General features: G+C 47.4%; 2 protein-coding genes and 1 non-coding gene across 6 annotated transcripts in view; 1 reads left to right on the forward strand and 2 right to left on the reverse strand.

Moving 5' to 3' along the window:
- ABI3 (ABI family member 3) overlaps positions 1–14,207 on the reverse strand; it is a 46,366-nt gene extending 32,159 nt beyond the window's left edge. Inside the window, exons 1-3 of one of the 4 annotated variants that reach the window (XM_073325872.2) lie at positions 13,535–14,055; positions 8,212–8,361; positions 4,903–5,038 (exon numbers count right to left, since the gene is read on the reverse strand). In XM_073325872.2, the coding sequence (XP_073181973.1) occupies positions 4,903–4,989 (87 nt within the window). In that variant the 5' untranslated portion in view covers positions 4,990–5,038; positions 8,212–8,361; positions 13,535–14,055. Of the gene's footprint in view, positions 1–4,902; positions 5,039–8,211; positions 8,362–13,534; positions 14,057–14,076 lie in introns of those variants that run through there. The other 3 variants (XM_073325870.2, XM_073325868.2, XM_073325873.2) reach the window with 3 other exon arrangements.
- GNGT2 (G protein subunit gamma transducin 2) lies at positions 4,789–7,402 on the forward strand. The gene is made up of 2 exons (XM_073325879.1): positions 4,789–5,071; positions 7,014–7,402. The coding sequence occupies exons 1-2, from the start codon at positions 4,988–4,990 to the stop codon at positions 7,137–7,139; spliced, it is 210 nt and encodes a 69-aa protein (XP_073181980.1). The 5' UTR covers positions 4,789–4,987; the 3' UTR covers positions 7,140–7,402.
- A 376-nt stretch (positions 14,208–14,583) lies between the features above and the next one.
- TRNAQ-UUG (transfer RNA glutamine (anticodon UUG)) lies at positions 14,584–14,655 on the reverse strand. Its single transcript has one exon. It is a non-coding gene; the product is annotated as a tRNA-Gln (tRNA).
- Between the last annotated feature and the right edge of the window lie 12,948 nt (positions 14,656–27,603).

A 27,603-nucleotide genomic window follows, 5' to 3' on the forward strand; every position in this document is an offset into this window, starting at 1 on the left:
TCCCTCTGGCTCCTAGGGGCGGAGGAGCGTAGCTAGCGGGGGGAGCAGCCGCTCCCCCCACTGATCACATCAAAAGTGGCGCCTTAGGCACCAATTCCCTGAGGGCTCCGGGGCACCCACAGGGAAAATTTGATGGGTGGAGAGCACCCACCGGCAGCTCTCCGCCCCATGCCTGGCCCCAGCTCACCTCCGCTCCGCCTCCTCCCCTGAATGCACCGCCCCACTCTGCTTCTCCGTGCCCCCCCGCCTCCGGCTTCCCGCAAATCAGCTGTTCGGCGGGAAGCTGCGGAAGGCTGAGAAGCAGGCGGTGGCTTCCAGCTTAGGCCGAGGGTGGCGGAGGTGAGCTGGGGCGGGGAGCGGTTCCCCTGCACACACACACACACCCCAGGTTATCTGCTGCGGCGCAGGTGGCCCTCCTCGTGCCCCCCCGCCCAAGTTCACCTCCTCTCTGCCTCCCTGGGCCTGAGCCTGAAGCCACTGCTTGCTTCTCAGCCCGCCCCAGCTTCCCGCGTGAACAGCTGATTCGTGGGAAGCCTGCGGGGGCGGAGAAGCAGGGAGGGGTGGCGCATTCAGGGGAGGAGGTGGAGGCAGAGCAGAGGTGAGGTGAGCTGGGGCCGGGGGTGGGGCGGGGAGCTGCCGGTGGGTGCTCTGCACCCACCAAATTTTCCCCTTGGGTGCTCCAGGGCTGGAGCACCTGTGGAGTCGGCCCCTAAGGCGCCACTTTGGGCCGGTTAAATTTAGAAGCCCGTTTAGAACCGGTTGTCCCTCATGGAACAACCGGTTCTAAAAGGTCTTCTAAATTTAACAACCAGTTCTAGCAAACCCGTGCGAACTTGCTCCAGCTCACCACTGGCTGAGGTTCTAATCTCATTAACCTTTTCAGTGAGCCTGACTGCTCGTGATGAAATCCAGGGAAATTTAACTTTTACCTTGATTTCCAAAGGCAGCAGAGGTATGCCAAACTGAAAAAGACTTTGGTGCCTAACTCCCATTCAAATCAATGGGATTTAGGCACCATCTTGAATCCCACCCTAAATGCTTCTGCAAATTCCTCTTACGTCTCAAGTGCAGGAGCCCTCCTACTTGCTTTCGCCATGCCAGATCAGTAAGTAGATGCAACTCCATTCTCAGTCGATCTCAGCCTTTGGCTGCTCTTCTGCTGAAGGGGAAGGGCTGCAGACAAGGGAGAGATCACTGCTTCTCCCTGGGGGAAGTTGGGGAAGGAGGTCACAAGTTTCAGGACTTGTCCACACGTGAAAATTAATCCAGAATAAGGTAGGGTGTGAGTTTAAAGCAGATGAAGACCATCCACACATGGAGATAATCAAGAGTAGCTATTCTGGAATCGCTCCCTGTGTAGACAAGCCCTCAGGGTATTTCTACACTACAGCTGCTACAGCAGAACGACAGTGCAGTAGCCGTGCCACAGCGTAGACGCCTCTGACATCAGCAGAAGATGTTTTTTCATCAATGTAGTTAATTCGAGAGGTGGTAGCTAGATCAATGGAAGAATCCGTCTGTCAACCTATCCATGTCTACACGGGGAGTCAGTTTCCTGTCTATAGAAGCAGTGCAAACTTTTTCCCATGCTGCCCTACCAGCATTCCTCAGTCCTGGCTTGGAGGAGGCAAAGAGGCCCACTCGATCCTTACCTCCCTCTGCGGAGACCGCCAACGGTGGTTGTGTGTGGGAATGGGAGAAGAGAGGGCAGTTTACATTACTGACCCCTGCTCACCAGGAACTTGATTCAGACCCACCAAGCTCAGTTCACAAAGCGACTGAGCAGCCTTCAGGCAGCAATGGGTCAAGATGACCCTCGGACAAAATCCCAGATAACTTAGCCTACTGTGCCCATCTCTAGCAATTCTTTTCACTCATGACCAGCCTGGACTGGAAGCTGGTCACATGAGCACTCTGGGGCCTCTTGGAAATCCGACTCCCAAGCTTTTGGAGGTGCTTTCTAGACTGCCCTTATGTAGCATAAGGTGAGCAAGGTAACCGCTTTCATTGGACCCACACAGCTACAAGAACTCTGCCAACAACCAGGGAAGATCTCGAATTTTGCTGCCTGAAATAGAAATGCCACAACATGAAGAAAAAGGAAGCATTACTTCCGAGAGAGAAGTTGGTCCAATAAAAGGGATTACCTCATCCACCTCTAATATTGTGGGACCAACACTCAAGCAGCATGTTAGTTGCCAGCTATGAAATTATTGATCAGCTTTAAAATCTGCCTCTGCAACCCCCTGTCTGGTTACCCTGGATTTTGAGGTTAATGCCTGACACCTGACCAGCTTAATAAACGGAGTTTATTATCAGATTAGGAACTGAAGACATCTGCTCCATTGGCCATCTGGTAAGTCTGAAGGAGTCTTCAAGTGGGAAGCAGAAGGAGAGAGCAGAGGCCATCCTCTCAGCAGCCTGTACAGATGTATCTCTAAAACTTCTCAGCATTTCGGAAAGGAAAAAGCCTTCACCCCAGTAGGTAAGTTTCCTTCATTTCCTCAGAGCATGGGCTGTTTTGCGGCAGTGTTCATTCGTGTCACTGTGTTCCAGGCTGTGTCCTGGCTTCTCTTCAAAGCCTCGCTTTTCCTTGGTTTATCACTCAGGTGTCAATGAGTTGCAGGTCGGCACGAAAGTGTAACAGTCTCAGCTATGGAATTTGACAGTATTTATATACCACTCTAGGTAGAGGAAGCTAGGGCAAGACATATTGAATATTTCTATTGCAGTGCATTATAGAGAGTGCACTCTTACGAAGTGATGGAGCAAAGAAAAATGGCAATAACAGTGCTAGCAATATACAGGAAGAATCACAGTGTGTGTGTTAAAATTAATCCATTCAGCTTTATACTTAGATACATTTTGCACTCAGACCTCCAAACATGTTTTGATTCTAAATATGAAACTGATTAATCTATCATGTGGGCCACTTAATTTTGGTATTCTGAATAACATTTAAAAAAAAAGGACACTATGTAAAAGACATCACTCTTGCTTAAAAAGTCTCTCTGAACTAGACCCAAACATCAGACCAGTCGCAGCCAAGCTTATTCTTGCCAGAAGCCTTACTGAATACTGCTAAGATAACAATGACTATTTCACGCACATCACTTATTCTAAAGATTCCTCATTCTTTGCAAACCCTAATTTATTCACAGATTCCATATCCCCTCTTCTATTTCCATAAACAGGATTCTGTTTTATGTGGAGTTGCTTAACTAATTGCATCTGCTATCTCCCAGCTTATAAATAATAAAGATCAGAAGTATAGTCTAAATACATATTTAGATACTCAGAACAAGTTCAATTTCTCTGGACAGTTCAAAATATCCTTATAGTGCTGTTTCCTTTTAATACTTTTGCAAGTTAATTGTTAAATTATTGCAAATTAAAGCAAAATTGCCAAAAAAAATAAATAAATAAAATACAAACCCTGAAAGCATTAGAGATATTTAAGTTTTGGCTTAAACTGACAAAGGCCAGGGGGGAAAAATCAGAATAATACTTCATTTGTTTTCCCCATCCACATCAACTATGAAACTAGTTTCAGACTCCAAGGGCCAGAACCTCAGCTGATGTAAATCAGCACAGACCCATTGACTTCCAGGGAGTTATGCGGCTTTACTCCAGTTGAAAATCCAGCCCACAGCATTCTGAGAGATATTCAATAATTAAATATACCAGATGAATTTAAGAACAGTGTTTCAGTTAGAACCAGGAAGTTGTGTTCATGTTGCTCTTTATACAATGAGAGCACAGATAATGGTTTGGGCTAGGACAGACAGCCAGGACTCCTGGGTTCCATGGCCAGCGCTGCCACTGACTTGCTTTGTGACCGTGAGCAAGTGACTAGAGCTGTTTGATTTTCAGGTCACCAAGTCTATAAAATGGGGATAATACTTACGTATTTCACAGGGGCATTATGTCACTTAATTCATTAATGTTCATAAAGTGCTTTGGGACTCTTGGATGAAAGGTGCTAGAGAAGGGCAAAGTATTAGAATTTAGCTGGAAATAGCAACCTGGTAACAAACCTATCCGGAGGAATAGGGTTTGAGAAAAATCGCTCCCTTTCAGTATAGTACGCTCTGAGTTCAAAAAGATGCAGTTAGCGATTAGAGCATTCTTTTAATTTAAGATAAATGGGCAATTCTAGGCAATATCCAGGCTCAAGTCATTGAATCCTCTTAAAGCTGCCTGGTAATAGAGGTTCAGGGTCAGGTTGAAGGCACATATGGTAGTAAGGAGTCTAACACCCAATAAAAGTCAAAGGTAGGTAAATCCCTAATTGCCATTTGTGCCTGGGAAAAATCTCCCACCTAATATATATATATATATATACTGAATTGGGTGGGGGGTTTTAATATCAGTCTAGGTCCTCCACTAGTGTAAATCAGCATCAAGCCATTAGATGTTCTTCTGGGTAACAAAAAAATCCAGTTATAGTAACAAAAAAAACAAAAAAAAAAAGCTTTGGAAGAGCTATTAACCCTCATGCTTCTTAACCCTCATGCTTCAGGGCATCAGCCTAGCTACAAAGGGGTCAGGAAGACTCTCTCTGGTAGCAGCTAATCCCATAACTGCCCACTGCAGGTTTTCTTTTACCTTCCCCTAGTACTGGTCACAGCTGGTGAGGATATTGGACTAGATGGACAACTGGTCTGACCTAATGTGGAAATTCCTATGTTACCTAAACCAGCATAGCAACATTGGCTCTAATAGAACTCTGCCAGTTTAAACCAGCTGAGGATCTGCTTATATCTTCTATTTGGAATGCTGGAGAAATTCAAGGATTTTCCATACCAGCTCAGAATGGGGAAACAGATAGATAGCCTTAGTGTGTCTCCAGGCCCCACTGACTTCACTGAGTCCTAAGAGAAGCTAAACTGTTGATCATACCTGCTTTTGGGCTGCCTTAGGAGAAGCATTTCCAGAAGATGTATGTAAATCAGTAACAGGGCTTCCACTCTGGTTGCAGGGCAACATGGCTCAAGATCTCACAGAAAAAGAACTGCTGAAGATGGAACTTGACCAGCTAAAAAAGGAAGTGAAGAATGAAAGGGAAATGGCAAGTATTTCTATTAGGGTCTAAGCACAATGGGATAAATTAATCTCTGGGGTAACCATCTAGACCAACGTTTATACCAGGCAAAGTGTGCCCCAATTTAAGGGCCTTCAATTAAATCTCAAATACAAAACCAGTCGCTGAGTTTTCACATTTCCACGTTAAAGATAGGATTTAGCCTTGTGTTTTACTTGTCAGGATTGCAAATTTCAGGCTTCTAGTGCATATAAAAAGGCTAGAGGAAAGGACAATTAGTGAGAGCACAAAGAGAAAATGATTTGGGCCCAGATCTCAAAGGCACTTAGGTGCCTGACTCCCACTGAAATCAATGAGGCATAAGGATCTTGGTCCCTGAGTATATGGAACACAGTCTTCTCTGGCTGCCATTTGAGTATTTAAAGACAGATGGAAAATAGCAGTTTGCCAACACAGTCCAATCATGTACAGTGCCAAGTGCCCTCAACTCCTGTTACAGTATATGGGAGAAGAGAGCACTCAGCACAAAGGATTGGTCTCACAGGGCTAGGTTTTTAGGAGTTTAGCCTCATCCTGACATTCAGCACTCAACACACCACAATCTTTTGAAAAATCTGGCCCACAGTGTCTGTTGCTGCATAAAAAGTCTGGCCCAGCTCCATTGAAGTCCATGGGAGCTTGGATAATAGCAAGATCTTGCCACTGACTTCAATGATAGCAGGATCAGGCCCAAACTGATGGAGAATGACATTAGAGTTAAGACACTTATATGCAATGTTCCACTTGGTTTAAAAAAAAAAAAGGGGTTAAGGGGCAGGAGAACTAGTTTGTATAGGAGACCCCATAAAATAATCTAGTTGTATCGTGCAGAGAAGACAAAGTCAGGTGCTAGAGAAGACAAAATCCTGCACCGGCTGTGGGATGAGATTGACTAGATGACTGAAAAGTCTTAGCCAGTTTCCATCTTGTACCATTAAATTACTACAGTATAACCCAGCTGAATTAACATGGCCAGAGTTCTTAAAACAGGAGCAGGGGTAGCAATGCGGTCTCTCTGCATGGAATTCATTGGCTATTTCATTGGCCCAGGGTTGCTAGTCTACTCTATATCGGTTTTTATAGCACACTCATCACCAGAGTATCTGAGTACCTTCCTGTAGTGCATTAAGCAACGTGACTACATCTCTGTCACATGTTTATTCTCTTATCCTCTCCCCAGAGGGAGAAGTGTGTGTAGGGGAATGTCATGCTTTACTAGGGTTTTTGGTTTATTTGTTAAATATATCTCTGTTGTACACATTTACATTAGAGAAGGCATGGTCAAAAAAACGTGCCTTGCACTTGGAGCGAAAAGTGATGAGGCCTGTTCTAGCCCTGAGTGCCTGGGGGAATTCATGACATAGTCTCAGACCAGCCCCAAAGAAGGTTCTGTGTCCCGTACAGATGAGCGTTTACCCTTATTGTTGAGGGTTCCATAGTGCCAGAGGAGCGAAGTTGTTGACTCCTCCTGGTGTTGAGTACCCTCAGCTCCAGTGAGCCTTTACTGGCTTGCTGAGGGTTCTCAGCACCATGCCCCAGGGCTCTGGGAAATTCCTGCTGCTGATTCAGGGAAGTGGCCTGCTTCAGAAAAATAATTCCCATCAAGGTGCAAGATTCAGAGAGGGATTGGACATTTATATGGGTAACAAGGCTATTCAGAGTTAGAATAGTTAATGCTAAGAAACGGGTTTGGTAAGGATCTAAGACGGCATGCTCCAAAATCTTCAGCCAATCTCTAACAATTAGGGGCTAGGATGACTCCAACATAGGGAGAGGTTTCATGCACCTTCTTATGAATCATCTGGGACTCACCACTGTCCTCTCTCCAACAGTGGAGTATGAGGGACCATGAGTCTGATACAGTCTGGCCAATCCTATGTAATGAGATCTCTTTATCATAACCTAAGAAGAGATTCTTCTTTCTCTCCAGGTCTCCAAGACGGGCAAAGAGCTCAAGGAGTATATAGAATCCATGGCAGCAGAGGACCCTCTTTTGAAAGGTGTTCCTGAGGATAAGAACCCTTTTAAGGAGAAGGGAGGCTGTATAATTAGTTGATCCCCACCACTCACAAACTTCGGACCCTTTCCTCCTACAAAACGAAGACTGTGAGAATTTTGCTTACCACTGTAGCGTGATCTTTCCATTGGGTGGGGCAGCCCTTTTGAAATGCAGTACATTTATGGGACGAAAAAAAGGGATATTTGAGACGTACCTAAATTTAGCAGCAAGAAGGCAGCCTTCTTCTCTAGGCCCTCACAGCTGATTTCCATTTAATTTAATAGACATACACATTTGTTGAACTCGCTGCACTTCTATCAATCAACACTTAAATCAGGCATTAAGAAAACCCTGAGACTATAAAGCTTAACTTCAGACTTGACCTCTCTAGCACAAGGTGGAAGCCAATTCCACTTGACTTGTTGGGTGACTGTGAGCAAGTCACTTAACCTCTGTGACAGAGTTTCCCCACCTGTAAAATAGGGATAATAATGCTTGCTCGCCTTTGGCAAAGCACGTAGAGATCTAAGTTTCAATGGTGCTAAGTATTATTATAACTATCACGTCCAAGGATTTTAGGGGAACTGATAAATTGACATATTTACTCTGTCCACATTCCAGGCTACCAGTTACTTGGATGTTGCTCCTTTATTAATTACATTATTTGGGGAGAGACCCTCCCACCCCCTACCTCGTCTGCCCCCAGCAATGCGCTCAGATCACTACGCAAGAACAAATATTTAATACAGATGTAATTTAACCATTTAAAACACAAACACCCTCTTAGAATACAAATTGAGTCTGGTGTGGGGTATGCAGAAGAGGAAGATAATAAGGAGCCAATAGTAAGCATTGACGGGGAAAGGCACCACAAAGAAATGTTTGCAGGCTCCATCTGCTCAAACCTAGCCTGGGGTGATAGTGAGAGTTATTCCTCAGATTGCAGTTCCATGGCTTGGGTGGTATTAGCGGGTGGATCTCAGTCAAATCCCCAGTGGTCAAGTACCCCTAAGCTGCCCCACATTTAGCACTAACTTGCTAACAGGCTCAGCACTAAATGAGCTATAGTGTGAGACTGAGCCTCCTACAACAGATCTGAGGCATTGGCAGGGCAGCATGAGGCACTCACCTTGCCACCTCCCGTGCTGTTACCCGTCCAACAGATGAAGTGTATCCGTCTGCAACCACCAAGACTGAAATGTTCCAAGAGCCGATGTGGTTATGGGTGTCTTCATTTTCTGGGGAGCCCTCCCCCCCAAAAAATGATTTGTGCAGTAACCTAAATCAACAGAAAAAAATGTATATTGAAAATAAGACAGCGAGGAATCCAAGCTTCCTGAGGCAGAGCTGTCTACACCACTACCACTTCCCCTTTGAGTGAGACGTGTGGCCAAGACCACGACTCAGAGCCCTGCTGCATCCTGTGATTTCTCTGTAATAGTGTATTTGATATTAAAGGATATGAAACACTTTACTTCAGAGGTACAAAAGATATGTTTGAAGCAGGCACGTATCAGTGTAAGATTTAGTAGCGTTAAAGACAATAAAGGCTTTTTCAGTGAAGGAATTGTCCATTCTCTTCCCTCCCGTATAAAACACAACTGACACGTGGGAAGAGGTGGCAGCGTTATCTTTTGGTGCCTGTTGTAGCAATTCTGCATGTCAAGTGTTTGTGCTGGAACCTGCCAAAGTACCAGCTTCTGATACTTTTGCGGCAAAGTAGAAGTCGCATCAGAACTGGCTTAGTCAGCACCACGTACGAACAAATCTCTGTAGTTGGCCATTTGACTTGCATGATTTCTGTCTGCCAAGCCACCACTCGCACTAACTTGAGGCTCAGTCCTGACCACTGCTGAACCTCCTGGAAGTGGAAGGGGGGCTCAGCCTTCTCAGGGTCAGGCCCTACATGCATCATAAAGGAGCCCAGCTCCCATAGAAGAGATGAGCGTGGGGAGGGGGAATAACAAGAAACTAATTTTTTAAGCCAAATTGAGAATTATGCATTTCCTCAGTAGCCGACATCATCCTGCTCAATGTCTTGTATGCAATTAGCAGATGTTTTGTTCATTCTGTTGTGGACTATAAATAAATCTGCTGAATATTTTAAACATTGCTCATCATTCTTCCTCTTTTTTTTTTTGTCGTGTTGGTATTAGTAGTTTCGAGAAGTACCCGTTCCTGAGTTTATAGCTCAGAACACGGAACCCTCTGCTCAGTTAACCTGACACAGGGCAAAACCACCCAGCAATCTTTCCTTGAGTGAAATTCCAATTTAAGTTCATGGAAATTTAGCCCGAATCAGGATTAGCGCGGTTTGGCCCATTGTTGGCACTGAAAGGGCAAAGCATCTGACATCCTTTCAAAGGGTCTTTCCAATCAGCACACAGAATATGCTGTTTTCTAATCTAGACAAGCATCTTCAGGTTAAAAATAAGACCCAGTTTCTCATACCCCTCCCCCAAATCTTCCTCTCCCAACAGCCTCTGCTGGAAATGTGTCACCCATCATGTCACCATCAGGCACTTATGAAAAATTAAAACTTGCCCATTGACAGATAAGAGCTTTGTTCTTTGTCTCCATTTCCAACCTGAGAGGGAGGGGAGGAGGGAGATAGATCAAATATACCCAGGTATTACCGTTCTCAAAGCAGATTGACCTATTTAATCAAAGCTGAGCTCCTTGTAACCTGCGTCAGAGTGAAATAATCTGTATTAAAGGGATTTGAGTTTCTGGGCCTTTCCTGTTTGACTGGCCTCTGGTCTTTACAAAGGATTTACCAACAGTACTGAAAGCAGGGGTTGTAACCAGCCTACGAAATTTGTTTAAGCAAGGGCCTCCTGAACCCTGCCTGCAGCGTCCTTAGAATCCCCTGAAGCAACAAGCAACTCCAATCCTGGAACTTTTAAGATTCCACCAGCTTGGTACAGGAACTCAGTGTTAGTCAATGGAATACCCTCCGCAGGTCAGAAGTCTTCCATAGGGCAGGTGGGATTTCCAAGGTCCAGGATCATACATACAATACAGTTGTGGAGAAAGAGGCAGCAGACTCAGTAGGTGGTGAGAACTAACAATGCATTAATAGTGATGGGGGGAAAACCAAAGTCACCCTTCCAGTGTGACACAAGAAGTGCTGCCCTCAGGAAATTAAAATGAGCGCAGCATGGTGACTCCCTGCTTATAACTATGGCCATTATGATTCAGGCTGCTACATAGTTATATTTCTGCAGAAAATTAAGGGAAAATAACTTTATTTGTGCCAATATAAAGGGTCCTAAAAAAAGAGTCCAGTGTCCTATAATCCCTGTGTAACCCATCCTAAAAGAATGTGGGCGTTTGCTCTGCTTTAGTGCCTTGGCCATACAAAATGTTTACAAGAATATTATTATTCCCACCCAGGTGATTTAGTCCTTTAGCTCAAAGAGAAGAGTCATGCTTTTAGATCTGAAGGTCCCAGATTTAGATCACACTGATGGCCCAAGCAGGTCAACTATACCATCTGGTTTTAGACAGAACTGCTCTCTCTCTTCCACGGAGACTTCTGCCTAAAAGTCAACGGTGCAATATAGCTCCCCCTCTACAACTTGCAAGTCTCTCTTTAAAAGACACATGAATGAAGAGTGGAGCTCTAATCTGAAAAGCAATTCTGCAGACATGTTACCACAGGGCTTCATGTTTATCTTCTCTCAGCGACTCCAAATTAAGTTTGTTCTGCTTACCAGCAGTGGCCAGTCTCCAACCCTGTCTTGGGATCTGAATATCAAGCTGGGTTATTTCTGACATACATCATCACCAGTAACAGCAAGTCAGATTCTGCCCTCACCTGTGTAATGCTGTTGTCTTTACATCTTGCACTCATTTACACTCAGGTAGCCCCATTATCTCTGGGGGGGGGAGGGAAGGAGCACTAGTATAACAAGGCAGAGTTTGGCCCCAAATTAGAATGTAGTTAAAAGTTCTGTTAATGGTGACAACCCAGCTCCATCTCTTTGCTGTGTTTCAGCTGAGCTAAGAGAATCTTATTTTTGCCACTAAAAACCAGTATTTCTGACTCTGAACATACACAGTTGGAGGGTGTGCAGTGTAGATCTGCTGACTAAGCGGGGCATTTTTACCTAGCCACCTTCTGCAAGTAAAACCACACTGTAAGTGGCAAACTGTTGCAGACTAACTAGTACATGGAAATTAACATTCTAGTAAGAGCAAAGGATAAGTGTCTCCATCAGGTAATTTAGTGTTTTCAGCTTTTCTGCCTGTCATATTCCCAAATCAGCTAATTCCCTGGTCTCAGCCCCTTTTGGGGGCATATCTTCATTCCTCAGTCTGCATTTTGCCCCCATTTTCAGACTCACAGGATGAAGCAACATTGACTCTGACATTGCAATTCAGACACACTCCCCAGAACCACCTGCAAACAAGTGGAGAGAGGAAGGGTGAAGCCCTCTCAAAAGGTGGTCATAGACAAAAGACAGGCAGTGGTCTCACTCAATCTTATTTCAGCAGCTGACAGACACCAGGAGTCACAAAATCAGTCAGATCTCCACCTGTGGCCAGTCTGCCATCTGCTGGTAGTATCATCTATCCAGGTGCCAGAAAGAGAGAACCAGTTATCTCACCCCAGACTAGGAAGCCTTCACTGTAATCAGTCAGAGCAATCTCGGTTTCAAATACCAGGAGAGCTACTGAAGTACTCCAATGTTTCATTTGTATGCAACATCAGTATGGCAACAAATGCTACAGCCTCTTTACAAATAGCTTCCTTTCTCTTGCAGCACAACTTTTGTCCACACATCAATGGCCCTTAAAAATCATCCTGAAATCTACACGATGCATTTTAAAATTTGCTAGCATCTCTCATTCTAAGGACACACGACACTCCGGAAAGGCAGTTGCCCGTGGCACACAGCAGACCTAGCAGCGAATTGAAGGATGAAGGGCTGGGATTTGAAGAACCTGTGCTTTAAGAAGTTGCAGTATTTCAAAGCCACTGCATCAGCTGGCCGTCACAAACACCTGGTTAAAAGAGGCAAGTTACTTCAGGCCTGCTTATTAGGAGCGCTGCGCGTCCATCACTCCAGTCCAAGTCAATGGTGTACACACCTCTAAAAACCAGGCCCTGGGAGTATGAGCGGAGAGGTGAGAGGGCCAAACAGGGTACCCACCCCACTGAGTCAGACTCACAGCTGGTCAATGGGAAGGGGAAACTGAGGCACCGAGCAGGACAGTGACTTGCTCAAGGTCACCCAGCAGGTCAGTGGCCAAGCTAGGACCAGAATCCAGGTCTCCCAAGCGCCAGGCCAGCACACTCCCCACTGGGCCACAGTACCTCACCAGTGAATTCCGATATCTCCCTCCAAGAGCGGAGCTGCAGCTGAGCTCAGGCTAGGGGGTACCAAGAGAAGAGGGGGGAAGAGTGGGGAGTGCGAGAGAACAGGCAGGGTTGCGAACGGAGGCAGTGGCGGACTTAGAGTTAGTGGGGCCCTGTGTGCAGCTTCATTTTCGCTGCCTCCCCCCCTCAGGACACAGCCAAGAGAAAGAACTTTCTCTTATCTTCCCCCCGTTTTTCATTCTTTTTTCTTCATCCTCCTCCTATATTATAAGTAATAGGAAGTAAATGACAATAAAGTGAGGTATTTGATTGGCGCAGAGGGTTGGGGTGCAGGAGGTGGTGCGGGGGTCGGGTTTTGAGAGGAAGTTTGAGTGCAGGGTGCGGGCTCTGGGCTGGGGCAGGGATGCGGGAGGGGTGCGGGCTCTGGGAGGAAATTTGGGTGCGGGCGCTGGCCTGGGGCTGGGGTTCGGGTGCAGGAGGAGTGCGGGCTCTGGGAGGAAATTTGGGTGCGGGCTCTGGGAGGAAGTTTGTCTGCAGGCTCTGGCCTGGGGCAGGGGTTCGGGTGTGGGAGGGGTGCAGGCTCTGGGAGGAAGTTTGGGTGCAGGCGCTGGCCTGGGGCAGGGGTTCGGGTGCAGGAGGAGTGCGGGCTCTGGGAGGAAATTTGGGTGCGGGCTCTGGGAGGAAGTTTGTCTGCAGGCTCTGGCCTGGGGCAGGGGTTCGGGTGTGGGAGGGGTGCAGGCTCTGGGAGGAAGTTTGGGTGCAGGCGCTGGCCTGGGGCAGGGGTTCGGGTGCAGGAGGAGTGCGGGCTCTGGGAGGAAATTTGGGTGCGGGCTCTGGGAGGAAGTTTGTCTGCAGGCTCTGGCCTGGGGCAGGGGTTCGGGTGTGGGAGGGGTGCAGGCTCTGGGAGGAAGTTTGGGTGCAGGCGCTGGCCTGGGGCAGGGGTTCGGGTGCAGGAGGAGTGCGGGCTCTGGGAGGAAATTTGGGTGCGGGCTCTGGGAGGAAGTTTGTCTGCAGGCTCTGGCCTGGGGCAGGGGTTCGGGTGTGGGAGGGGTGCAGGCTCTGGGAGGAAGTTTGGGTGCAGGCTGGGGCAGGGGGTTCGGGTGCGGTCAGCGGGGGCGTCACTAACCTTGGACAGTGCGGCTCCCAAAGCGACCGCCCCACCCCTCTGGCAGCGGCTCCTAGGCGCGGGGAGAGCCAGGGGTCTCCGTGCGCCGCCCCCGCAGCTCCCATTGGCCGCAGTTCCCAGCCAATGGGAGCTGCGGAGTCGGCGCTCGGGTAACGTGCGGAGACACCCCCCAGGGGCCACCGGGGAATGCCGGCCGTTTCCGGGAGCGGCACGGCGCGGGGGGGGGGGGAGGCTGCCCGCAGGTCTCGGCGCGCCCCTTGTGGGGAGGGGGCAGCAGGTCTCCGGCCGGGACTTGGGAGGCAGGTTGTCAGATGAGATTTGTCCTGCATTGGGGGGGTGCGGGAGGGCTGTCGTGGGGGGGGAAGGGCTGTCGTGGGGGGGGGCCGCACGGCTTGTTTCACGGTAAATCCGCCTCCGAACAGAGGGGAGGCGGGCTGCAGAGCCCCCTTGTAACACTGCCTGAACCTGGGGGTCAGAGCTAAGGGGGCGGGGGCTGGGAATCTGAGGGGCCCGCCAGGGAGGCCCAGGAGACAGACACCGACCCCGCGAGACGGGGGCGGGCCGCTCAGCAGAGCCCGCGGTGCCCGGGCGGGGGCGCTGAGGGGCGAGGGCGGGAAAAGGCTACGACGCCGACCCGGCGCGCGGCCCCCGAGCCTTCCCTCTCCGTCCTCGCTCAGCCCCCGAACCCGGCGGCACCAAGACCCAGCGGGCCACAGGAAAGTAGCCAATGCGAGGAAAGGCATCGCTGCCCAGCCAATAGCAGCGCGGGGCAGGCGGGCGCCCGCCCCGACTCAGCCAATCTGCGCTAGGGAGGGCGGGGCCAGGCCCTTCGGCATCACTCGGATTTCTTCGGTTCCTCGGCACCCCACCTCCTCGCGCATGCGCAAGAACGTGCAAACGCTACCCTTTGCTCCCGATACACAAAATGGAGTCCCACTTTAGCCCCCTCGTCCTTTGAAATTAGCCAGACGGGTAGTTTGGGGCTCGCCCCCTCCCGCCTCTGCGCTGTCCGTGAATTTACTGCGAACTCGGTGGCAAAAAGTCCCCAGAGGTCCCACCGAGATTTGAACTCGGATCGCTGGATTCAAAGTCCAGAGTGCTAACCATTACACCATGGGACCAGCTGGTTAATATGCTGCGTGGAAACCTTCCTCAGCCTCTACTAGCTGCCTTGCAGGAAAACACCCTTGTTTCCTGTTCCTTCCCCCGCAGCATCCTCTCCCCCACCCTGCAAGAGCCGTTCCGCCCCCTCAGTCCTGTGGGGACCAGGCAGGCAGAGCCCAGCGTGGATGCACCATGCAGCCTCCAGGGGGCAGTTTGCTCCCCGCAGAAAGCCCTGGTTAAATGCTGCAGCAAGATTCTGCAAGCCACATGCTGCGCTTGCAAACTGTGGAGACACTAGGGCTAGCGGGACCAGGGTCGCTTCCCCTGGCGTGCAGCGGGAGCGGATACTGCTGCACGTCTCTCTCCTGCGCTTGAACCATGCTGGGCTCTCTCACGCTTGGACAGCAGAACGTGGGCGCTGGGGAATTAGGCTGCAACCGTGCACCCCTCGGAAGGAAAAACTGCAGACATGAGAAAAGGCAGATGGGACCTCCCCAGCGTTTGTGAGGACGTGTGTAGTCTCTCCTAGTCCTCCCTCCACCCCTGTTTTGGATACAGCTGAACCTTTACCAAGAGGAGGATTTTGATCTGTGGAAACACTTATTTAAAAAGCTCTGGTCCTTGCTGCTTCACCAACCCCCTGGTGCAAGCTGCAGTGTGCAACCCTGGCTCTAGAGCACTGACGGGTTTGGTTTTGTGGACGGGAGCTGGTTGGTTTGGTTTTATGGACAGGAAAACAGCCGTGTTCTCCGAGGATGAAATTCTCTGCTCACATCCCGGCTGTGCTCTGCTCTCAAGACATGTACCTGTCATAGCTGGAGAGCAGGCTCGCAGAGTGGAGCTGCAGCGTGTAGATCCGAAAAGAGGATTTTGCTTCAGGTGCAAACACTTGTTGGGAAAGAATATATTAATGATGTCCCTAAACGCTGCAATAACACTATTGCAAGCAAGAGTGATTGGGACCATGACTGTGGAAGACTGTTTGCAGTATATAAATGGAGAGAAAGGTGCATGCTCGCACTCAGCGTTATAAACTCATCTGTCGGGGTCCCATGCCGCACCACAGCTGAGTTAGTCTGCTTCCCTACATCAGCAAACTGCAGTGGGAGACCTCTCTAACCCAGATGGGGCATTTCCTTCTGAGAAAGGATTTTCAAACGGTCCCAAAGTTGAGACCAGTGGGCACGCTCCACTGTAGGGATCTGGGAGGAAGATTTTGCATTCTGTAGACTGTTAGGGCAGCGTACTCTAGGGCTGTAGTTAAAAAGCAGGGACTGGGTCATCAGGCAGACAGCAAAACCCTTCCTCATCAGAGGGATAGGACTCTGAGGAGTGCCTTAAAAAGCCATCCTCCACCAGAGGGCACTACCTTCGCAGCGCTGGGATACTAAGCATTTATAAAAAAGAAAAGGAGTATTTGTGGCACCTTAGCGACTAACCAATTTATTTGAGCATAAGCTTTCCTGAGCTACAGCTCACTTCATGGGATGCATAAAGTGGAAAGTACAGTGAGGAGATTTTATATACACACAGACCATGAAAAAATATACATTGTAAGGAGAGTGATCACTTAAGATGAGCTATTACCAGCAGGAGAGTGGGGTGGGGGGAGAGAAAACCTTTTGAAGTGATTATCAAGGTGGGCCATTTCCAGCACATTTCCAGGAGTTAACAAGAACGTCTGAGGAACAGTGGGGGAGGAATAAAGAAGGGGAAATAGTTTTACTTTGTATAGGTTTCAGAGGAACAGCCGTGTTAGTCTGTATTCGCAAAAAGAAAAGGAGTACTTGTGGCACCTTAGAGACTAACCAATTTATTTGAGCATGAGCTTTCGTGAGCTACAGCTCACTTCATCAGATGTTTACCGTGGAAACTGCAGCAGACTTTATATACACACAGAAATCATGAAACAATACCTCCTCCCACCCCACTGTCCTGCTGGTAATAGCTTATCTAAAGTGATCAACAGGTGGGCCATTTCCAGCACAAATCCAGGTTTTCTCACCCTCCACCCCCCCACACAAATTCACTCTCCTGCTGGTGCTAGCCCATCCAAAGTGACAACTCTTTACATAATCAAGTCGGGCTATTTCCTGCATAGATCAAGGTTTTCTCACATCCCCCCCACCCCCATACACACACAAACTCACTCTCCTGCTGGTAATAGCTCATCTAAACTGACCATTCTCCAGGTTTAAATCCAAGTTAAACCAGAACATCTGGGGGGGGGGGGTAGGAAAAAGCAAGAGGAAACAGGCTACCTTGCATAATGACTTAGCCACTCCCAGTCTCTATTTAAGCCTAAATTAATAGTATCCAATTTGCAAATGAATTCCAATTCAGCAGTTTCTCGCTGGAGTCTGGATTTGAAGTTTTTTTGTTTTAAGATAGCGACCTTCATGTCTGTGATTGCGTGACCAGAGAGATTGAAGTGTTCTCCGACTGGTTTATGAATGTTATAATTCTTGACATCTGATTTGTGTCCATTTATTCTTTTACGTAGAGACTGTCCAGTTTGACCAATGTACATGGCAGAGGGGCATTGCTGGCACATGATGGCATAGATCACATTGGTGGATGTGCAGGTGAACGAGCCTCTGATAGTGTGGCTGATGTTATTAGGCCCTGTGATGGTGTCCCCTGAATAGATATGTGGGCACAATTGGCAACGGGCTTTGTTGCAAGGATAAGTTCCTGGGTTAGTGGTTCTGTTGTGTGGTATGTGGTTGTTGGTGAGTATTTGCTTCAGGTTGCGGGGCTGTCTGTAGGCAAGGACTGGCCTGTCTCCCAAGACTTGTGAGAGTGTTGGGTCATCCTTCAGGATAGGTTGTAGATCCTTAATAATGCGTTGGAGGGGTTTTAGTTGGGGGCTGAAGGTGACGGCTAGTGGCGTTCTGTTATTTTCTTTGTTAGGCCTGTCCTGTAGTAGGTAACTTCTGGGAACTCTTCTGGCTCTATCAATCTGTTTCTTTACTTCTGCAGGTGGGTATTGTAGTTGTAAGAAAGCTTGACAGAGATCTTGTAGGTGTTTGTCTCTGTCTGAGGGGTTGGAGCAAATGCGGTTGTATCGCAGAGCTTGGCTGTAGACGATGGATCGTGTGGTGTGGTCAGGGTGAAAGCTGGAGGCATGCAGGTAGGAATAGCGGTCAGTAGGTTTACGGTATAGGGTGGTGTTTATGTGGCCATTGTTTATTAGCACTGTAGTGTCCAGGAAGTGGATCTCTTGTGTGGACTGGACCAGGCTGAGGTTGGTGGTGGGATGGAAATTGTTGAAATCATGGTGGAATTCCTCAAGGGCTTCTTTTCCATGGGTCCAGATGATGAAGATGTCATCAATATAGCGCAAGTAGAGTAGGGGCTTTAGGGGACGAGAGCTGAGGAAGCGTTGTTCTAAATCAGCCATAAAAATGTTGGCATACTGTGGGGCCATGCGGGTACCCATAGCAGTGCCGCTGATCTGAAGGTATACATTGTCCCCAAATGTGAAATAGTTATGGGTAAGGACAAAGTCACAAAGTTCAGCCACCAGGTTAGCCGTGACATTATCGGGGATAGTGTTCTTGACGGCTTGTAGTCCATCTTTGTGTGGAATGTTGGTGTAGAGGGCTTCTACATCCATAGTAGCCAGGATGGTGTTATCAGGAAGATCACCGATGGATTGAAGTTTCCTCAGGAAGTCAGTGGTGTCTCGAAGGTAGCTGGGAGTGCTGGTAGCGTAGGGCCTGAGGAGGGAGTCTACATAGCCAGACAATCCTGCTGTCAGGGTGCCAATGCCTGAGATGATGGGGCGCCCAGGATTTCCAGGTTTATGGATCTTGGGTAGTAGATAGAATATCCCAGGTCGGGGTTCCAGGGGTGTGTCTGTGCGGATTTGATCTTGTGCTTTTTCAGGAAGTTTCTTGAGCAAATGCTGTAGTTGCTTTTGGTAACTCTCAGTGGGATCATAGGGTAATGGCTTGTAGAAACTCGTGTTGGAGAGCTGCCGAGCAGCCTCTTGTTCATATTCCGACCTATTCATGATGACAACAGCACCTCCTTTGTCAGCCTTTTTGATTATGATGTCAGAGTTGTTTCTGAGGCTGTGGATGGCATTGCGTTCCGCATGGCTGAGGTTATGGGGCAAGTGATGCTGCTTTTCCACAATTTCAGCCCGTGCACGTCGGCGGAAGCACTCTATGTAGAAGTCCAGTCTGCTGTTTCGACCTTCAGGAGGAGTCCATCTAGAATCCCTCTTTCTGTAGTGTTGGCAGGGAGACCTCTGTGGATTAGTATGTTGTTCAGAGGTATTTTGGAAATATTCTATTCAAGCCTAAATTAATAGTATCCAATTTGCAAATTAATTCCAATTCAGCAGTTTCTCATTGGAGTTGTTTTTGAAGTTTTTTTGTTGAAGGATAGTCACTTTGAGGTCAGAAATCGAGTGACCAGAGAGACTAAAGTGTTCTCCAACTGATTTATGAATGTTATAATTCTTTTACTTAGAGACTGTCCAGTTTGTCCAATGTACATGGCAGAGGGGCATTGCTGGCACATGATGGCATATATCACATTGGTAGATGTGCAGGTGAACAAGCCTCTGAGTGTGGCTGATGTGATTAGGCCCTAGGATGGTGTCCCCTGAATAGATATGTGGGCACAGTTGGCAACGGGCTTTGTTGCAAGGATAGGTTCCTGGGTTAGTGGTTCTGTTGTGTGGTGTGTGGTTGCTGGTGAGTATTTGCTTCATGTTGGGGGGCTGTCTGTAAGCAAAGACTGGCCTGTCTCCCAAGATCTGTGAGAGTGATGGGTCATCCTTCAGGATAGGTTGTAGATCCTTGATGGTGCGTTGGAGAGGTTTTAGTTGGGGCTGAAGGTGACGGCTAGTGGCGTTCTGTTATTTTCTTTGTTGGGCCTGTCGTGTAGTAGGTGACTTCTGGGTACTCTTCTGGCTTTCTCAATCTGTTTCTTCACTTCAGCAGGTGGGTATTGTAGTTGTAAGAATGCTTGATAGAGATCTTGTAGGTGTTTGTCTCTGTCTGAGGGGTTGGAGCAAATGCGGTTGTATCGTAGAGCTTGGCTGTAGACAATGGATCGTGTGGTGTGGTCTGGGTGAAAGCTGGAGGCATGTAGGTAGGAATAGCGGTCAGTAGGTTTCCGGTATAGGGTGGTGTTTATGTGACCATCGCTTATTAGCTCTGTAGTGTCCAGGAAGTGGATCTCTTGTGTGGACTGGTCCAGGCTGAGGTTGATGGTGGGATGGAAATTGTTGAAATCATGGTGGAATTCCTCAAGGGCTTCTTTTCGATGGGTCCAGATGATGAAGATGTCATCAATATAGCGCAAGTAGAGTAGGGGCATTAGGGGACGAGAGCTGAGGAAGCGTTGTTCTAAGTCAGCCATAAAAATGTTGGCATCCTGTGGGGCCATGCGGGTACCCATAGCAGTGCCGCTGATTTGAAGGTATACATTGTCCCCAAATGTGAAATAGTTATGGGTGAGGACAAAGTCACAAAGTTCAGCCACCAGGTTTGCCGTGACATTATTGGGGATAGTGTTCCTGATGGCTTGTAGTCCATCTTTGTGTGGAATGCGAGAGTCTGCTGAATTGGAATTAATTTGCAAATTGGATACTATTAATTTAGGCTTGAATAGAGACTGGGCGTGGTTGAGTCATTATACAAAGTAAAACTATTTCCCCTTGTTTATTCCCCCCCCCCCCACTGTTCCTCAGACGTTCTTGTTAACTCCTGGAAATGTGCTGGAAATGGCCCACCTTGATTATCACTTCAAAAGGTTTTCTCTCCCCCCACCCCACTCTCCTGCTGGTAATAGCTTATCTTAAGTGATCACTCTCCTTACAATGTGTATGATAAACACCCATTTTTTCATGGTCTGTGTGTATATAAATCTCCTCACTGTATTTTCCACTTTATGCATCCGATGAAGTGAGCTGTAGCTCACGAAAGCTTATGCTCAAATAAATTGGTTAGTCTCTAAGGTGCCACAAGTACTCCTTTTCTTTTTGCGAATACAGACTAACACGGCTGCTACTCTGAAAGTTGTGATTCAGCAAGCAGCAGATAATTTCTGGTTTCAGAGTAACAGCTGTGTTAGTCTGTATTCGCAAAAAGAAAAGGAGTACTTGTGGCACCTTAGAGACTAACCAATTTATTTGAGCATAAGTTTTCGTGAGCTACAGCTCACTTCATCGGATGGATGCTGTGGAAACTGCAGAAGACATTATATACACAGAGACCATGAAACAATACCTCCTCCCACCCCACTCTCCTGCTGGTAATAGCTTATCTAAAGTGATCACTCTCCTTACAATGTGTATGATAATCAAGTTGGGCCATTTCCAGCACAAATCCAGGTTTTCTCACCCTCCGCCCCCCGCCACACAAACTCACTCTCCTGCTGGTAATAGCCCATCCAAAGTGACCACTCTCTTTACAATGTGTATGAAAATCAAGGTGGGCCATTTCCAGCACAAATCCAGGTTTTCTTACACACACCCCCAAAACACACACACACACACACAAACTCACTCTCCTGCTGGTAATAGCTTATCCAAAGTGACCACTCTCCCTACAATGTGTGTGATAATCAAGGTGGGCCATTTCCAGCACAAATCCAGGTTTTCTCACCCCCCGCCCCCAAACACACACACACACAAACTCACTCTCCTGCTGGCAATAGCTCATCCAAAGTGACCACTCTCCTTACAGTGTGTATGATAATCAAGGTGGGCCATTTCCAGCATAAATCCAAGTTTAACCAGAACGTCTGAGGAGGGCGGGATAGGAAAAAACAAGGGGAAATAGGCTACCTTGCATAATGACTTAGCCACTCCCAGTCTCTAGTTAAGCCTAAATTAATAGTATCCAATTTGCAAATGAATTCCAATTCAGCAGTTTCTCGCTGGAGTCTGGATTTGAAGTTTTTTTGTTTTAAGATAGCGACCTTCATGTCTGTAATTGCGTGACCAGAGAGATTGAAGTGTTCTCCATCTGATTTATGAATGTTATAATTCTTGACATCTGATTTGTGTCCATTTATTCTTTTACTTAGAGACTGTCCAGTTTGACCAATGTACATGGCAGAGGGGCATTGCTGGCACATGATGGCATATATCACATTGGTGGATGTGCAGGTGAACGAGCCTCTGATAGTGTGGCTGATGTTATTAGACCCTGTGATGGTGTCCCCTGAATAGATATGTGGGCACAGTTGGCAACGGGCTTTGTTGCAAGGCTAGGTTCCTGGGTTAGTGGTTCTGTTGTGTGGTATGTGATTGTTGGTGAGTATTTGCTTCAGGTTGGGGGGCTGTCTGTAGGCAAGGACTGGCCTGTCTCCCAAGATTTGTGAGAGTGTTGGGTCATCCTTCAGGATAGGTTGTAGATCCTTAATAATGCGTTGGAGGGGTTTTAGTTGGGGGCTGAAAGTGACGGCTAGTGGCGTTCTGTTATTTTTTTGTTAGGCCTGTCCTGTAGTAGGTGACTTCTGGGAACTCTTCTGGCTCTATCAATCTGTTTCTTCACTTCCGCAGGTGGGTATTGTAGTTGTAAGAATGCTTGATAGAGATCTTGTACGTGTTTGTCTCTGTCTGAGGGGTTGGAGCAAATGCGGTTGTATCGCAGAGCTTGGCTGTAGACGATGGATCATGTGGTGTGGTCAGGGTGAAAGCTGGAGGCATGTAGGTAGGAATAGCGGTCAGTAGGTTTCTGGTATAGGGTGGTGTGTATGTGACCATTGTTTATTAGCACTGTAGTGTCCAGGAAGTGGATCTCTTGTGTGGACTGGACCAGGTTGAGGTTGATGGTGGGATGGAAATTGTTGAAATCATGGTGGGATTTTTTTTGGGGGGGAAAAAAAGGAGGGGGTGAGAAAACCTGGATTTGTGCTGGAAATGGCCCAGCTTGATTATCATACACATTGTAAAGAGAGTGGTCACTTTGGATGGGCTATTACCAGCAGGAGAGTGATTTTGTGTGGCGGGGGGCGGAGGGTGAGAAAACCTGGATTTGTGCTGGAAATGGCCCTACTTGATTATCATACACATTGTAAGGAGAGTGATCACTTTAGATAAGCTATTACCAGCAGGAGAGTGGGGTGGGAGGAGGTATTGTTTCACGGTCTCTGTGTATATAATGTCTTCTGCAGTTTCCACAGTATGCATCCGATGAAGTGAGCTGTAGCTCACGAAAGCTTATGCTCAAATAAATTGGTTAGTCTCTAAGGTGCCACAAGTACTCCTTTTCTTTTTTCAGATAATTTCTGTCCTCTTTATCCCATGCTTTAGTGCAGGAAGAAATTCCACCAGCTTCGTTGCTCGTTGATGGCCAGGTGACTTATACTGGGTGCAGTTGGGTGGTATTTCTAGGGTTCTGAAGCCTGGTATACTCTACAAAGTTTTACTGACAGCTCTGTCTGCTAGGAATGTGGGGAAAAAATCACATCCTTCACCGACAGAGCGGTGCCGGCAATTTCCCCTCTGTAGATGCAGTTCATATTGGCTAAAGTGTCCTTTTGCCAGCATAGTTTATGTTGTTCAGGGAGGAAGTTTAACTATGCTGGCAAAAGAAGTCTTTTTGCTCGTATATGCTGCATCTCTTCTAGAGGGCTTTCCTGGCATACTGATTCCAGCAAAGCCTTTGTTGCATAGGCAAGCCCTGAACCTAGCAAAGTGCTATTGTTCATGAATTCTGGCTTAGTGCCTTCAGATCTTGAAAGCATTGGTAAAGCCTCAGCAAATTATTTCCCTGCTCTGGCATGTATTGTTTCCACTCCCCACCCCATATACGTGTTGCTGTTGAGTGATAATTATATGGAAACTCAATAATTTTACAAACTTGAAAGGAAAGCTAATGGCCCAGATTCTCAGAGGGGTTCAGGAATGGACTACCTGTATTCTGATTGGGAGTCAGTTAGGCAGGGGTACATTGCACCGCAATAAGAGACCTATCAGGAGAGGGCCACATGGAGCATGTTACCCTCTGGCTAGTCTTTGCTTGCCCAAGCCCACAGGGTGTCCTGGGCGCTGGAGGGTAAGTTAGAGTAGCCCCTAGGTTGCTCTAACTCAGCAGTTCTCAAACTGTGGGATGTGACCACAAAGTGGGTTGTGACCTCCTTTGAACGGGGTTGCCAGGGCTGGCTTAGACTTGCTGGGGCCTGGGGCTGAAGCCAGAGCTTACATTTCCTCCATTTTAATTGGCCTGCTGCAACTCCTCCTGAATATGGAAACAGAATGGGATTCCAGCAGCCTAACACTGTTCTTCCACCTGCTTTTCACCACCACACACACAGCTCCCCAGTTCCACTGGTTCTGGTTTCATGCTGGTTTGACTATCCAAATAATTTCTTCTCATGATGATTTTTCCCCCATTCACCCAGATCCTTGTACCTTGGGCTTAGCAAGCATCACAAAGGAAGAGAGTGATGCTGGCATTCCAATGAACTCTTGGTTCTAGGCTTTAATGCTACTTCCAGGACTGCCCAGGTGATTTTTGTGCCTGTGTGTATATGTTCAAGGAAGGCCACAGCGGAAAGCATAATGAGACTAGATCATGGGGTAAGTGATGAAGATACCAGAGAGATTCAAATCTGCAAAAGCTTTCTTGTGAGGAGGTGATGCTAGGGAAAGATGCTAGGTGCACAGCTGCATCCAGGACTGTTGGTCTAGTAGATACAGTATAAGCAGCAGCTGAGCAACCATGCTATGCAGGTGACTGCCAAGGAGTCACAGCCCTGGGCTAGAGAGGAGTTCAGTCAAAAGAGAGCCAAAAAACAGACCTCAGAGAGACAGGTTAGCACATGACAGGGAGAGAGCCTGAGATGACAAAGCTCATCTTTCAAAGGTGGGGGCAGGCATCTAACAGCCATCAGATGGCAATAATTTTCCATCCAGGACTGGATTTGACAGGTGACAGTAGTGAAGGTGATGAAAGGCTTGATGGAGTATTATTGATTTCCCAAACCAGCTTGCGGACCCAGTCACCTCTTGGGGCCTGTAATTCCTTTCTTCACAGCCTCCCAGTGACACATGACTAGAAAGTATTAAGCATCCTGCAGGATAAATGACTCAAATTCAACTCTTAAAAACATATGGGGAGATAATGTTTGTGTTTTTGTGTATTTATACCTATATATTGGTAGAGGCCAACAATATAATCAAAAAGAAAAGGAGGACTTGTGGCACCTTAGAGACTAACAAATTTATCTGAGCATAAGCTTTTGTGAGCTACAGCTCACTTCGGATGCATTCCGATGAAGTGAGCTGTAGCTCACGAAAGCTTATGCTTAAATAAATTTGTTAGTCTCTAAGGTGCCACAAGTACACCTTTTCTTTTTGCGGATACAGACTAACAGGGCTGCTACTCTGAAACCTGTCAATATAATCAAACAGTCTCTGTCTTTGCTGTATTCTGTTAATTCGGAGATCAAAAGAACATCTTAACATTTAAATGAACTGCAAAGGATACCGCTGTATTCATCTCTCCTTGAAATGTATAGCAAATCATCTGTGAATGGTGGAAAAACAGGCAATTGTTTTATGTTAATTCATGTAGCTAATTACTGGTGCTCAGGAAATAAACCTACTTCAAAGTTGCCCTGATTGCCTATTGTTTGCCTAAGGACTCTGACCTATCAAGGAAGGCCTGGAATTGTATAAAAGACCCTTGGCTCCTGATCCTGTCATCTCAGGTGTTAGGGGCAAAATCCTAAAGTTTGTGTTTGTATTATTGTTTATTGTATTTGGGTGGCATCCATGTTATAATCTAAAATGGAGTATTGGTCATGTGACCTGAGCATTAGCTAGAATGCTTCCCGCCCTTTTCAACAGTCAGCAGTGGTAAACAAGTACCACCTCAAACCGGTTTTGCGTGGCGGGTTTCCTGCCTTAGACTCTTTAGAAGGCCGGCAGTTACCTCAGTTAGGGGCTGCTGCCCATCCTCAGGGCTGGTGCGCGCCTCTTGCTCCAACAAGCCGTCTAGACTCCGGACCAGTTACCCATCACAGTCGTTATCATCTGCCTGCAGACGCCCCGCTGTCATCGCGGAAACCTGTCTTGGTGTCCTCAGGGAAGACCAGACTGACGAGGGATCGCCTCAGTGTTCCTCTCTCAAGACTTGATACGAGCTAAGAGATAGAGGTCCTGAGCGGCCGACGGAAGGGTGATATCTGTGTCTCATACTGACCTTGTACCCCATCTGGTATTGATTTGGGTCCTGGCTTCACACCACACGTTCACTAGGTTACTGTACCTGGAGAAGAATATGCTTCAGTTCATGATTACTCACTTCCCTTGTCCCTGCTTTGTATACAGCTCCCCAAATACACATTTCCTGTTTGGTTTACGTACACCTGTCTTCATTATCCATCATAGGAAGCAGGAGGGAAATGACAAGGTAGAGGGTGATAGCCAACCAGATGATAGAGGCTGGTCTCACAGTAAAGGACTGAGAGCTCGTTGATTGTTAGGGGGCTCCCTGCTGCTTTATCCATTCTAGTTCTTGTATCTAACACCGGTCTGCTTGAGGTTTCCTACAGGGGAGGCTTAAGCTATAAAGACTGAGATCCCAGTTCTCACTGGACCGCCCTGAGTATAAACATTGGACTATAACCTATGGACTATTTCTGAAAGAACTTTTTGCATCTACAAAGCTCTCCATCTCTGCTATGAATCTGAATCTCAAGATTGACTCGTGTGTATGTATACTGTTCTTTTAACCAATTCTCTCTCCCTTTTCTTTTTTAATAAATTTTAGTTTAGTTAATAAGAATTGGCTGTAAGCGTGTATTTGGGTATGATTTTTCCCCACATTCCTAGCAGACAGAGCTGTGTCAGTAAAACTTTGTAGTTTAGACCAGGCCTCAGAACCCTAGAAATACCACCCAGCTGCACCCAGCACAAGTCACCTGCCCCTCAACCAGCAACAAAGCTGGTGGAATTTCTTCCTGCACTAAAGCATGGGATAAAGAGGACAGAAATTATCTGCTGCTTGCACAATCACAACTGGTAATTGAACCACCCTAATCCTGCTATGCTTTATACTCCTTTACTTTTCCAAGCTGTCCCAGGTGCTCCTGCTGTTCACTGTTCATTTATACTTTGTTCAGAGAGGCTCATTGCCTCAACTCCCGTGTGCATACAACACCTCCCTACTCCCTTCAAGAAAACTGCTAATCACTCATCCGAGGCTGATGCAAAAAACTCATTTCTTTAACCCAAAATCACAGTAGTCTATTGCTTAACAGCACATCTTGCCAGCAGACATACTGTTAGCTTTCACAGGGCTTGCCAATGGGCAAATGATTAAGTCTGTACATGCAGGAGATTCAAAAGTCTCTGAAAATAAGCACAGTTTTGCTTTGATGTGACAACAGACTTCTCAAAGTGAAAGTGTGTCGAGCAAGAAGTTAGAGGGAGTCCTCTATTGCAGTAGTTCTCAACCAGGGATCTGGGGCCCCCTGGAGGGCTGCAAGCAGGTTTCGGGGGGGGGGGGGGTCTCCAAGCATGGCTGGCGTTAGACTTGCTAGGACTCAGGGTAGAAAGCCAAAGCCTCATCGTGCAGCTCTGCAGCCTGGGTTCCCAAGCCCCACCACCCGAGGCTGAAGCCGAAGCCTGAGCAACTTAGCTTTGCAGGGCAGCCCTGTGGCATAGGGCCCCAGGGCTATTGCCCTGCTTGCTACCCCCTAATGCTGGCCCTGGCTTTTATATGCAGAAAAACAGTTGTTGTGGCACAGCTGGGCCGTGGTGTATTTATAGCATGCGGGGTGGTGGGGTGGGGGCTCTGAAAGAAAACAATTGAGAACCTCTGCTCTATTGGAAAATAATGGTTATTGCAGTTGACTAGCTTGTGACATGTGTACTGCTGCTCTCTACTGGCAGTGATCAGAACTTCTTGAACTGTTCAATGAGTAAGTCGGGAACTGCTAAGGTCTGCCAGTAATTTCCTTTTATCTTAAGTGCATGAGAATTTGCA

This window comes from Lepidochelys kempii, chromosome 27 (genome assembly GCF_965140285.1).
Source record: "Lepidochelys kempii isolate rLepKem1 chromosome 27, rLepKem1.hap1, whole genome shotgun sequence".
NCBI classification, from domain to species: domain Eukaryota; kingdom Metazoa; phylum Chordata; order Testudines; family Cheloniidae; genus Lepidochelys; species Lepidochelys kempii.

Coding starts and splice junctions, on each gene's coding strand:
- GNGT2 (XM_073325879.1), top strand. CDS start 4,988: ATGGCTCAAGATCTCACAGAAAAAGAACTGCTGAAGATGGAACTTGAC. Junction 5,072..7,013: donor TGAAGAATGAAAGGGAAATG/GCAAGTATTTCT, acceptor CTTTCTCTCCAG/GTCTCCAAGACGGGCAAAGA.